Here is a 12984-nt window from a genome sequence, read left to right on the forward strand (position 1 = left end):
TGAATGCTCAACCCGGCTCGACCCGAAACCCATGAAACCTGAACCCAACCCAGGCTATTTTCGGGTCGGGTCGATGCGGGTCGGGTAAAGCCCGGCTCGAGTTGCAGCCCTACTTCCTTTCACTGGGCCATTACTAATCTTGGAAGAAATCTTTTGAAATTGTGGGGCTACAGTAGAGCCCAAAAAATCTTCCAGAAATCAGGGTTCGAGAGAGAGAGCAAAAATCGGTAAAAAATCTAGTGAAAATCCAGGGAGCAAAAATCGGTCAAAAATCTAGTGAAAACCCGGGGAACGCAAAATCCAGAGAAAATCTAATGAAAATCTAACGAAAATCTAACGAAAATCTGAGGGGGTCAGCGTGCCCAGTTAATCCTCATACCTAATTATATATATCTATCTTGGATTTGCTTCATATACAGGGTTTCTGAATTTTCCCATTTTCCCAGGTTTTCTTCTTCTTTCTCATTATAGAGTGACGCATATTTTTTGGGATTTTTTTTTCCTTTTTTGTTTAAGCAGATCGATTAAGCTTTTGTGTTTTGCATAGAAACTAAAATTGGATTCTCTGTTTTTGATCAGATCTTGTATTGAAGCACACCTCTTTCCATTTAATCATGGCTCTGGTGAGTTTTTTATTTAATTTAATTAGGGCTTTTAGGGTTTATTGAGATTCAATATTTTCTATTTATACAATTTATGCATGAAATGAAACAGGAAGAAAAGAAGGCTATTGTTTTTTTTTTTATATAATTTAGTTATGTTGGAATATGTGAGACGTTGGATTTGGTTGAGATTCACCGTTGGATCGTCTTGGTGTAGATTAGGCAAGTAGGTTAAGAGATGCAACCTAGATATTAAGCAATAAGGTTGAATTAGAAATTAGGCTACACTAGAATCTTCTATTATAATCTTTTTCCATTGTTATTCTCACCATTGCAGATCGGCAGTCCACCCCGCCATCCATATTCTCACCATTGCAGATCCAAAAACCCTCTTTCCCCTGCCAGGCCTTTCTAAGAACATCTTCTAAAACCAAGATCAGTATCTACTTGTCCTGTCTAAGAACCTTGTCTTCCGGGTGGATTTCCTTTGCTCGATCTCTCTTTCTCACTGTCAGTATTCCATGGTCGCATAAGCCTCGTTCACAATCACTCCCCATCTCTCCCAGCCCTCTACCTTCTGCCGCTTAAGGCGATCCACTTCATCCGGTGTTTCCCATGCTTTATCACCCGAGCCACTCTACAACAATCTTCCAACTTATTAATATTTTTTTTTTCTCGTTTACTCAAGTGCTGTGTTCCACATCAAAATGTTTTATCTCGGCAGACGTGGTCTGTCATAGATGCATGTCGGTAATGATGAAGAGCTCTCCTTGCGTGACACACTCTCAATCTTAGTGTAAGAGATATTGAAGGAGTAAAACAGCACCCCAAATGTGATTATTACATTCCTTCAAATTGTTATTGGCCTCCATTGGTTCTAATTTTTCCAAAAGTTTCCTTCTTGTAGTTTTTAACTCCATTGTTCTCTTCGAAGCCCGTCTTATCATACACCTCCAATTTTGATATTTGCACCATCCCTTTAACCCATTGTTGACATTTTTTACAATGTTCCGCATCCGCCAGCCATTCGTAGTCACTCATCTTATTTTTCTTTTCTCTCATCCTTTTCGAATCTTCAATTTTTATTTCAGTTGAGGTACCTTTCTTAAGGTGCGTGCCTGAAAAGATTCCTTTCAGTTGAGGCGCTTAATTCCTTTGGAAGTGCATGCCTGGAAGAGAATTTCAAATTCCATGAGGATCGGTAATTCAAACCCACCCCATGATGTCTCGCACATCGAGGCCCATTCATGCCCATTCCGGCATTGGTCCATAGTGACCCATATTCACTCGTCCATTAAGGCTTGAGTCTCATCTAGTCCAATTCGATTATGATCTTTCCATTGGCTTTCGTAAGCCCTCTTCGTAACACATGGAATGTCGATGATGGAGATAGAAGGTGCACTTATTGGATCAAAGATGTGGCTTGAAGTCCCACCATATACGTGGAATGTTGATGATGGAGATAGTGACCCAATTAGAACAATGGTAACACAATGGAAAAGTGAAGTGATATATTCGCTGCCTTTTCTTCCCTGGTCCAACCTTGTCTAGTGTATTTATGACTACTCTTTTTACACTACTAGGGAGTGGCACATGGAAGAAAAATGGGGCGAATATATCATTGTGTAGCAAATCCCCAATATTTATTATGGTAATAAGACAATTCTAGCCATTCAACTTCCTTGATTTTAGGCCCCAAATGGTGGACATGCAGGCTCACAAGATCAACTGACGTGATCTCATAACAAATCTGAGACGTGTACAGTATAAATAAAAGAGATAGAGAACCCCAAATTTTATAGTGGGAATTGCTAGGGTCCATCGCACGTATAGACCAGCCACTACGGTTTGACGTGCGACAGACCAGCCACGAAATGACTTTTGCGATGGAACCTAGCAAATCCCCTTTATAGGATGATGTGGTTTGCTAGCATCAGTTAAGGCATGGAAAAAAATCTGGGTTCTCTATTCCTTTATTTTACACTGTACACGTATTAGATTTGTATGAGATCACGACCGTTGATCTTGTGAGCCTGCATGTCCACCATTTGGTGGGAAGTTGAATGGCTAGGATTGTCTTATTACCATAATAAATATTGGGGATTTGCTACACAATTTCTCTGAGAGCCATTAGGGGCTCACTTTTGTAAGGAAAAAACATTCACAGGCTCACTTTTTAGCGATTTTGTCTTATTCATTTAATTCATCTGAAAGTGAGCCGTGAAATGGCTTTTCGCCAAATTGCCTAGATTGGTTAGCCTCAAAGTTTTTATTTCTCCATTGGAAAATGATATATTCGCCCATTTTTCTTCCATGTGCCACTCCCTAGTAGTGTAAAAAGAGTAGTCATAAATACACTAGACAAGGCTGGACCAGGGAAGAAAAGGCAGCGAATATATCACTTCACTTGCCATTGTTCTAACTATCTCCATCATCGACAAAGGTGTGTGAAACACATTTAAGGCTACTAAATCCCTGATCTTCAATACTCAAAGCACACAACGAAGCATTGATACCAAAACTCTGCTCTTCAATAAACTTGCAACTGAAACTTAATGATGCAAGCATATATACATACATCATCAACTTAATGACATAGGAACACAATATGCATGATCAAGTAAACAACCATCAGGTTAAGGAGCCATTCAAGTACCAAAACATAAGCAAACCTAATGAAGAAAATTGGATAAATAATTGTCTGCATACCAAAATGATAAAACTGTTGATCTGTTCAAGAGATTAAAAGGTATACCTATCCTCTAAGCCACAGATCACTTTGAAAGAAAATGCCATGGTGTATTCTATCTATCACTTCAAATTTAAATAGAGTTTCACCTATAGTTTTTATTGGATCTCATTAACATACCCAGTCAGAACAGGGCATTGAATGCAGTCTCACTTGAAACACTTGGCATCCAATAGAGCCTCCCCCTCAAAAGGTTCTTGATCTTCTATCATCGCATTCACACGCTCCTTCTGGGCTTCATCTGATATGTCTACTTTGATCCACTCGTACAGTTCCATGTCGTAGCACTCATCCATCACGAACTGAGGTATCTCTTGTCCTCGGAAGAGCCACAAACCCTTCACCTTATATGGTGGCTCTGAACCGATAACCAACATCTTCCCGAATGCATACTTGCGAGCCAAATCCATGCGCTGCAGAAAACCACCCACCTTGTTCAAGGTGACAAATGAGACGGTGTTCTCGTCATTATATTTGTAGTCACAAAACCAGAGAGAGTATCCTTCAGGATCATACATATCCCAAAATCCTGCATAGATGAACAAAACAAAGCTGGATAAATACTTTAGCCAATTTAATTTGGACAAGGCTGATTTGTTAGCCAAGAGGGGTGTGAATAGTGACTCTTTACAATGGTTTGATTATTTTCCCCCTTGATCAGCCATGTCTTGTTCTGTTGTTTTTCTGTTTCTGCTTTCTTATCTTGTAATCTGTTCTATTGGGCTGTCCCACCTTGGGCTTCCCTTTCCATTTTAATATGATTCACCATTTCAAAAAAAAAAAGAATATTAAGCCTTGTAATTTGGTATATAAAAGAAAAAGGAAAGCCATCTGAAGTAAACACACAAGACTGTGTACAATGGAAATCAGGTGCTACGGTGTTTAAAAATGCGGAAAATTTGACCATAATTTAATGACATCAAACATTAAAACAACAATACCTTTTATTGCAACTTCACGAAAGTTGGACTTGGTATTTGAGTAAAGCCTCTTCCATTCATCCAATATCATCTTGCTCGGGGGAAGCAAATCGAGAGGATTTTTTGGCTTGGGTTTGGGTGCCTCTTCTTCCTTTGCATCCTCCACTTTAGGCTTGTTTTCTCTCTTCGCCTCTTTCTTTAGTTCATCAATGGTCTTTGCAGACTCTTTTGGCGGAGCAGGTCTTCCCAATGACCGAGCAGGTGGAATAGATTCAACCTGCTTTAACTCACCAAAAAACTTGAAGAAATTTGGTTGATTAATCAGGGTCCAGAAGTATCTCTCAACATGAGGGAACTCTGAGGTAAAGGTCTTAGTCATGACCTGTTTGAATCCCACGTACAAGTTACAAGTCATGACAATGTCAGCAAGTGTTACAGATTCCCCCACGAGGTAAGTGTTCATAGCTAGATGAGTATTCAAAGCAGCTAGTGCCCTCTTCAAAGCAGAAATGGAAGCTTCTTCGGCCTTCACGTAGAAAAAATCATGAAGAGATATTAGAAGGAAATGAATTACTAAATGTGTCATACTCTTGTATGGAGAAGCACATGGGTTATCCTAAAAATTGGGGTGGGGATACCCAATGGCATCAGGAAAAAGAAAAAGAAAAAAGAAACACATGGGTTATGACCACTTAACAAACCTGAGGAAGGTGCACCGAATACCCAATTCTGGGTAGGAACCACTGCATAATGTTTGCATCAATCTCCAATGACGCAAAATAAATCCATTGCTCAACGCGAGCCTGTGAACAACAAGATGTAAAAATTGTAAAGAATTTAATCCACAGAAAAATAATGACAGTTCTTACTAACATTAAATGTGCATGTGAGCTTAAAAATCTTACATATTCGATGAGGGAAGACCCAAAAAGAGTATTGTCACCCTTCAAACGAGCAACTGTAGAACAGGACCCATAAGTAATAACAAGGCTAACATTAGGATTCCAAATTTGAGGAAACTGATTAAAAAAAAAAAGGATTCCAAATTTGAGGAAACAGAAATATAGTCTCACCATAACTTGCTATGGCATTGCTCTCAAATATGGGACCATCAGGTGTCAGTAATACAGGAACCTGCAGAGCATTTTCAAGCAAACAGGATCAAAGAATGAAGTGAATGGCAACCCACAAGCTTTCCCTTGGACAAAACATACTAGTGTACCTTTCCAATAGGGTTCATTTGAAGATACTCAGGACTTTTATTTGAGACACCCATCTCGAAATGCTGAGCCAATTCAACTTTGACCCCTGTGTACTCCGCTGCAATGAGTATCTTAAAAGCATATTTGAATCCATTTCCTACATGCAACACCTACAAAGTACACACAACAGTACCACAATAAAACTCCAGACTAAAAGCTTACAATACATTGCTCCCGGAAATTGTAAGAGATCTAGGCTTAAGTCACTTGATTAACAAATCAAATAATCTAATGTCCCTCATACTCCAAATTAAGTCCACACTATATCCCAAAATTAGACAGTAGAACAGACAAAAAAATCCGTAATTTTTTTGACCAAGTGAAATTTTAACAATCAAGACAGCTAGGCTAGCCAAAGCTAAGGTAGACGCAAAATACAAAGAGAAGAAAGAAAAAGAATACGATCTAGACATCCGGTGCCAAACAATCATTGCCGAGCAAGAAACCCCAAAATAGTAGAGGAGTTTCCTTCCCTATGAATAAGAGAAAGGAGACAAACTTCAGGCATGGAATACCCTTTCCTTTTATGTTGTTACGTCCAGTGTTACGAAAACGCGATGCAGACAAAAACTCAGCCTTGGAAAATCCGAGTTGGCTAGGTCGACTCGACTGAGTACTCCCTTAACTTGACCAAGTCAGGTGAATTCTTATAACCCAAAGAAACTTGAACAAGGGAACAATTGTATGTCACTTGTGATGTCATGGAAATAACCGATTTGTTCGTTCTCTTGCTCGGCTCTAAATCCGTTTCCCTAGCATTACTCTTTTGAATAAAATGAGTAATTATCTATTTTTCATTCAAAATCATTAAATTAGATATAAAATTCTATGATTAGTAAACCAAAGTACAAACTATATTCATCGCATAATAAATTACTATGCAATGTACAAACAATATTCATCATATAGTAAATCATCATATAATTTATCATAAAAATAAATAAAGCACATATTCAATTCTATAATTATCGTCATACAATTAATCATCATACAAGTAAACAAAGTATATTGAAATGATTTCCATATTGAAATTACAATCTTTTCTCAAAATTCAAAAACAAATAAAACCTAAATAATTGAAAAGGGGGATAACAAACAGGAGATAAATCATTAAATAGAGATTTCCATACTAGGGCCCTATTTGTTTTGAATTAAAGCCCATATGCCCCATATTAAGTATATTAATTGTATGGTGATTATAGTTCTCAAGATCCAAAAGCAATAGGGCCTAAATCATTTAAATGATTTCTATATTGATATCACAGTAAGCTCTCAAAATGCAAAAGAAATAGGCCTAAATCATTGAAATCACAATTAATTCTCAAAATCCGAAATAAAAAAATCATTGAAATAGGGAGAAAAAACCCTTGTAATAGACAAAAAATAACTTGGCAAAGATATGCTGAAGCAACAGTCAAATGTCCCTCTTTGTTTTAGATTTTGAGAACCCATTGTGAGTCCATTCAGTTCTCAAAATACATAACAAGCAAGACTTAAATCGTTGTTGAATTAAACATGAAAAAAAACCCTACAACCGAGAACAAAAACATGCGGCTGCTATTGTTAGAAGTAGGAAGGATGGGGAGAAGAATAAGAAGAGAGAAGAGGAGAAAAAGAAGAAGGAGAAGAACAGAGTTAGGATTTTCTTTACTTGCTTTAGGTTATAAGTTGGAGCGAGCGGTTTATTTGCGATTTATTTCTAACCATAAAAGACCCATTACAAAAAAATTAGCAAAACAAAGAAAATGGATCATAAAATCGTAAAAAAAATTCATAAAAATCTAAAAAAAACATGTGTTTTTTTATGGAAACGATTCTTCCTTCCAATTTGAATTGTTCAAGCCTCCATTCAATTCAATTTGAATCTTACAATTCAAAACATGAATAGTACGATTTTAACAACTATGACTGTAGAGTAGGAGGATCTGGTTCGTCCACATGTTGGGCTCTAACAGAGAGCAAAATTACCGGAATTGGTCAATCCCATTCACGGAAAATTTAATAATATGAAGCAGTAATGTCTTGTCCATCTAAATTTTTAGCACATAATCACCATACACGATACAGTAGCAGGATCCAGACATCTACATGTTGGGCCCTAATAGGAAGCAAAAATTACAGGGATTGAACAATGGCAAATATCTGATGAGTACTCTTTCTTACGTTAATTGTAGACTGGTTACCATTTGATGGCCATTAAAATGTCACTTATCGGATGGATAGGATCACTGTGATTTTTTGTAGCATGGCCAAAGACTACAAAAAAAGGGAACAATGGACAAAGAATGAAGTGAGAGACTTAGACTAATCAACAATGGGCATTCAATCAAAACACTAAAAAGTCCCAAAATATATCATTAAAAAGAAAAAAACCAAGGTCTTTCATGGAACAAGCACCACATCATAATTTATTTATTTTTAAAAATAGCCTTCTTTTCTTCTTGTTTTATATCTTGCATAAACTGTATAATAGAAAATATTGAATCTCAATAAACCCTAAAAGCCCAAATTAAATTAAAAAAAAAAAAACTCACCAGAGCCATGATTAAATGGATAGAGGGGTTTGCTTCAATACAATATTTGATCAAAATGAGAGAACCCAATTTCAGTTTCGATGCAAAACACAAAAGCTTAATCAACCTGGTTAAACAAAAATGGAGAAAAAAAAAAACCCAAAAAATGCCTCACTCTATAATGAAAAAGAAGAAGAAATCCTGGGCAAATTCAGAAACCCTGTCTCTGAACCAAACTTTGGATATCTATATATATATATATATATATATATATATATATATATATATATATATATATATATATATATATATATATATATATATATATATATATATATATAAAGAGGTATGAGGGTTCACTGTGACGTGGCACAACCTCCTCAGATTTTCATGAGATTTTCATTAGATTTTCATTAAATTTTCATTAAAATTTCCCCGGATTTTGTATTCCCTTGATTTTCACTAGATTTTTGACGGATTTTTGCTCTCTCTCTCTCTCAATAAAAGCACCAAACGCTGATTTCCTGAAGATTTTAAAGAGGTTTGAGGGTTAAAGAGGTATCAGAGCTTACCGTGGCGTGCACACTGATGTGGCACAGCTCCTCAGATTTTCATTAAATTTTCACTAGATTTTCACTGAATTTTGCGTTCCCTAGATTTTCACTAGATTTTTTGACGGATTTTTGCTCTTTCTCTCTCTCTCTCTCCAAAAGCGCCTGTTAGGCCTAAAATCGGTAATAGATACGGCAGTGACGTAAGAGCTGAGCTGGAGGACCCGAGGAGCCGAAGTGAAGGAGCTGAGTCCTGCACAAGAGCACACGAGGTCAGAAGACCAACCCGGAGTCGTTGCTCTGGACGGGCCCTTCGACACTCAAGTCAGTATGAGCAGAAGTGCAGAGCCAAATATTTAGGAGTGGTAACTTAGAAGTTATTACCCCATGCTTTGAGCCTTGAGATGCCTTTTATAGAGAGAGACATGGGGTGGTTGGATTACCTACCCCAATACAGGTGTCGGCTCTTTTGTGGGTTTAGGTTTACCCACTCTTAGGTAATTACCGGATTACCCCTGTGCTGATGCTGGATTTGTGGTGGGCCCTTCTGGGGCTACGTGTCGACAGCTAATTAGTTGTTGTTTTTTCATACCCCATCAACGCCAAATCCCTAAACCCTGATTTCCTGAAGATTTCTTGGGCTCTGTTGTACTTGTAGCCCCACAATCTCTGGAAGATTTCTTCCAAGACCAGTAATGGCCTGCAGAAAGGAAGTTATGAGCAGAATAAACTGTGGTATATGGTTGATTATTTTTACTTCCATATTTTCCCTCTTCTTCTTCTTCTTCTTCTTAGATTTTCTTCTTCTTCTTAGATTTTCTTCTTCATCTTAGGTTTCTTGGTTTCCTTCCAGACCAATTGGTCTTTTTGTATTTTTCATGCATTTTCTTCTTCTATCTCTCTATTTTTTTTTTTGCATTTTCTTGGATAACATTTCTAATTCTTCTTGGGTTTGGGTTTCATGCTCTCAAAGCCCTTTGTCTATCTAATATTTTGAAATACATCTGTTTGGCTGCTGCTGAATGATGATTCAAAGGGTATTTGTAATCTGACCATCTTGAATAGATGAAGTTTTTTATTTATTTATTTTTGACTTGAAGAGAGGCCTCAGCTTCAACTAGTGATGTCCCATCATGAATTCTAAGGTATCACGACCCTAATGACAATTTCATGGTTTCTTATAAATCAAGATTTAACTGGCTAAAGGGATGATAATCTTCGCACATTAGGTTAGGGCAAATCATTTTATAAAGCATTTGAGCATTGTACAAACCCATATTGGTTGACATTTCTTCAGACCCTTTGTAAAACAGTTATATTTTATAATACTGATTTCTAACCTTCTTGTGATGTGATTTGCTAGGGACCATCGCAAAAGGCATTTCACAGATGATCTGTCACATATCAGACCAGACACCTGGTGAATGATGACAAAATTTACTAAAAAGTGAGCCTTTGTGACTGGTATGACATGCGACATACCATCTGCGAAATGCCTTTTGCGATGGTCCCTAGCAAATCCATCTTATGATTGTATTTTTCTTGTAAGTCTATCTTCTTCTTTCTTTCATTGTTTGAAAGAAAGAAGTTTTAAAGTATACATTTTTGTTCGACCCGTTCGATAGTCCCACTAGTTATATATATATATATATATATATATATATATAGAGAGAGAGAGAGAGAGGAGGATTCACATTGCATGCAGCCCTGGTTCCTCCCTTAAATTTCCTACGTGTCGTGCGGAAATTCTAAAAATTGTTTTTTGTTTTATTTGTATTTTCACGAATTTGATTTCCCTCTCTCCCTAGAAAATAATGATTGGAATCTTTGCGCTTCTTTGAATTTGAAATTAATTGAACAGAACTTGGCTCCGGAGGAACTTCGTCATATCGGCGACATGACCGAGTAAAAAAAAGATAAAAAAGGGAAGAAGAATCATTTCTTACATGCTGAAACTCTCTCTCTCTCTCTCTCTCATTGTAAATTTGTAATACAACGAGGGCCGTTCAAAATCTCACAAAAGGGCCCTACATATGACTGATCTCAACCATCCATCTAACGGACCTTGCTTTGGATATCCTATGGCCGAAAAAAAAAAATATAATCAATCGTGTAACAATAACACGAGGTATTCTAAACTCACAGGCGCCCTCACTGAAAAGGGTTGAAAGGGCGCCCCCATTGGCTGAACGTCGTTGCATTTATAATGTCAAAAGTCAAAGAGTACTAAATGCGGCCACGTTCAGCCAATGGGGGCGCCCTTTCAGGCCTTTTCTGTAAGGGCGCCTGTGAGTTTAGAATCCACTACTGTATTTTTTTTTTTTTGTTGTTGCTGAAAACATAGATTGGCCAAAAATGAAATCAATCCAACGGTTCATATTCAACGATTAAAAATACACACTATTGAATGTTAGGATTGCCGTGATTTGCAGGCCATTAATTCATAATAGGTTTGGGTAGAGACTGTGGGCCTCACCCATCAACAGTATTAGGGGTAAAATAGTGTTCCCATCCCATCGATTCTTGAGGTGTAACTAATCGTTGGGACAGGGCAACCAATTTACCCGTATGGTCCAGTATTTTTCAAAAGGTACTGTACGTCTTACATCATAGGATGATCCAGACCGTCCATTTGATGGGCCACAACATATTTGATGATGTGGATCTATTCAAGGGCCCTTCTTTAGCCCTTGCATAAAGAGGGCCCTTGCATTTATCATTCCTCACCAATAAAATGTGTTTTAAAAAAAAACATCATTTAAAACTGAGTGTGGCGATCCAATCTATCCATTTGATGGGCCACAACGTAAATAGGTCGTGTCCAAAAAGTTATTTGCATAGGATGATCCAGCCCTCCGACCTATAGAGAAACTGCAAATTTTGAAAACCTCTATAGATCGGAGGGTCGGGATCATCCTACGCAAAAGATTTTTGAGGCACAACATATTTACAATGTGGCCCATTAAATGGACGGTTTTGATCATCCTATGTAAGCCATACAATACTTTTTATAAAGGGAAAACTACTAAAAACCCCTGCATCAAAATGTATTTACAAGATTCCCCCAAAATTTTCTTAACTACCAATACTACGTTCTTGTGCCTTAAATAGCTTTTAATCTTTTATTTTCCTCATTTTACCCATCGTTACATTAACTTTAGCTATAGACAATGTAGAAATCTCTAATATCTCTCCTTTCAACGATAAAGGCAAGATTAAATCGTTTGAAATTCTCTCTCCCTTAATTAAAGGCAAGATTTCTCTCTCTTAAATGAGATTTTATATTGTGCAATCCCATTTAGTCTATTATTTTTCAAAAAGTACGGTCCAGGTCAAACCCTAGGACGATCCAAAATCATCCATTTGATGGGCCACAACATAAATAGGTTGTGGCCCCAAAATCATTTGCATAGGATGGATCCCTACCCTCCAATAGTCGATCAATAGAGGTTTCCATAATATGCCGTTCAAGATCAAACCCTATAGATCAGAGGGGTAGGATTATTCTATGGAAACGATTTTGAGCCCACAACCGATTTACCTTGTGGCCTACCAAATGGATGGTTTGATCATTCTATGGTGTGGCCTGGATGGTACTTTTTGCGTAGGATTATCCTATGGAAATGATTTAGAGGCCATAACCTATCTAAGTTGTGTCCCATCAAGTGGACGGTTAGGATCATCATACAGTGTGGCATAGACAGTACTATTTGAAAAAAAAATGGACTATATTTGAGAGAGAGAGAGAGAGAGAGAGAGAGAGAGAGAGAGAGAGAGAGAGAGAGACATTTAAATGATTTAATGTAGGAGAGCTTTTTGGGATTTGAGGATTTCTACATTACCTACAAGTAGGGGTGCAAGTTTGGCCCTGTCAGCCCTGACCCGCCCTGCCCTGAACAGGGTCAGGGCTGGATTTTCCAACCCTGAGGGTGGGTCAGGGTTCATGTTTTTAGATCCTGACTCAGGTCAGGTCGGGTTCTGGGTTAATGCCTCGAGTACCCTGACCCGGCCCGACCCTAAGTTTTATATTATAGAATTGAACTATCTATGCATGTTTCTTTTTCTAATGTTTTCTATTATCTAGGATTGATGTTTCTTTAGATTATTATTATTATTAATTGTCTCTGTTGCCCGCATGTTGTTGAATTCATATTGTCTTATTTTGTTCCCTTTCTCTATTTATTGATCATTTTGTTCTATATGATAAGCGGTTGCTTTATTTTTTGCACTCTTAACAGGTATTTGCACTAGGGTCAATTAGGGCCTGCCCGACCCGACCCTGCCCAATCAGGGCCAATCAGGGCGGGCCAGGGCCAGCACTGAGCCCTGTAGGGCGGGCCATGGGTTGAGGTTTTTCGGCCCTTACTCAGGGTCAGGGCCGAAATAA

The 12984-nt window shown here is 37.8% G+C and overlaps 1 protein-coding gene and 1 long non-coding RNA gene across 4 annotated transcripts; one reads left to right on the plus strand and one right to left on the minus strand.

Moving 5' to 3' along the window:
- Nucleotides 1–327: 327 nt before the first annotated feature.
- LOC143890666 (uncharacterized) lies at nucleotides 328–9397 on the plus strand. Its single transcript, XR_013255211.1, has 3 exons — nucleotides 328–446; nucleotides 580–623; nucleotides 8760–9397. It is a non-coding gene; the product is annotated as an uncharacterized LOC143890666 (long non-coding RNA).
- Nucleotides 3266–8739, minus strand: LOC143890665 (elongation factor 1-gamma-like). 3 transcript variants are annotated; one of them, XM_077395349.1, is made up of 7 exons: nucleotides 8619–8739; nucleotides 5494–5643; nucleotides 5345–5405; nucleotides 5177–5229; nucleotides 4973–5074; nucleotides 4293–4797; nucleotides 3266–3880 (listed from the first exon to the last, which is right to left on the minus strand). In XM_077395349.1, exons 2-7 carry the CDS (start codon nucleotides 5545–5547, stop codon nucleotides 3501–3503), a joined length of 1155 nt encoding a protein of 384 aa, XP_077251464.1. In that variant the 5' UTR covers nucleotides 5548–5643; nucleotides 8619–8739; the 3' UTR covers nucleotides 3266–3500. The 3 variants fall into 3 exon arrangements, with proteins under 3 accessions (XP_077251464.1, XP_077251463.1, XP_077251465.1); XM_077395348.1 differs by lacking the exon at nucleotides 8619–8739 and adding an exon at nucleotides 8068–8260; XM_077395350.1 differs by lacking the exon at nucleotides 8619–8739 and adding an exon at nucleotides 7697–7764.
- Nucleotides 9398–12984: the final 3587 nt, after the last annotated feature.

This window comes from Tasmannia lanceolata, unplaced genomic scaffold, assembly GCF_043159265.1.
Source record: "Tasmannia lanceolata isolate RefF3 unplaced genomic scaffold, GAP_Taslan_0.1 ptg000013l, whole genome shotgun sequence".
In the NCBI taxonomy this organism is placed as follows: Eukaryota; Viridiplantae; Streptophyta; class Magnoliopsida; order Canellales; family Winteraceae; genus Tasmannia; species Tasmannia lanceolata.

What these genes read in the sequence shown, in the direction of transcription:
- LOC143890665 (XM_077395348.1), bottom strand. An exon ending in CAATGCCATAGCAAGTTATG is followed by an intron (nt 5,230 to 5,344) that starts GTGAGACTATAT and finishes CCTGTTCTACAG; the next exon opens with TTGCTCGTTTGAAGGGTGAC. An exon ending in ATTCGGTGCACCTTCCTCAG is followed by an intron (nt 4,798 to 4,972) that starts GTTTGTTAAGTG and finishes TTCTACGTGAAG; the next exon opens with GCCGAAGAAGCTTCCATTTC.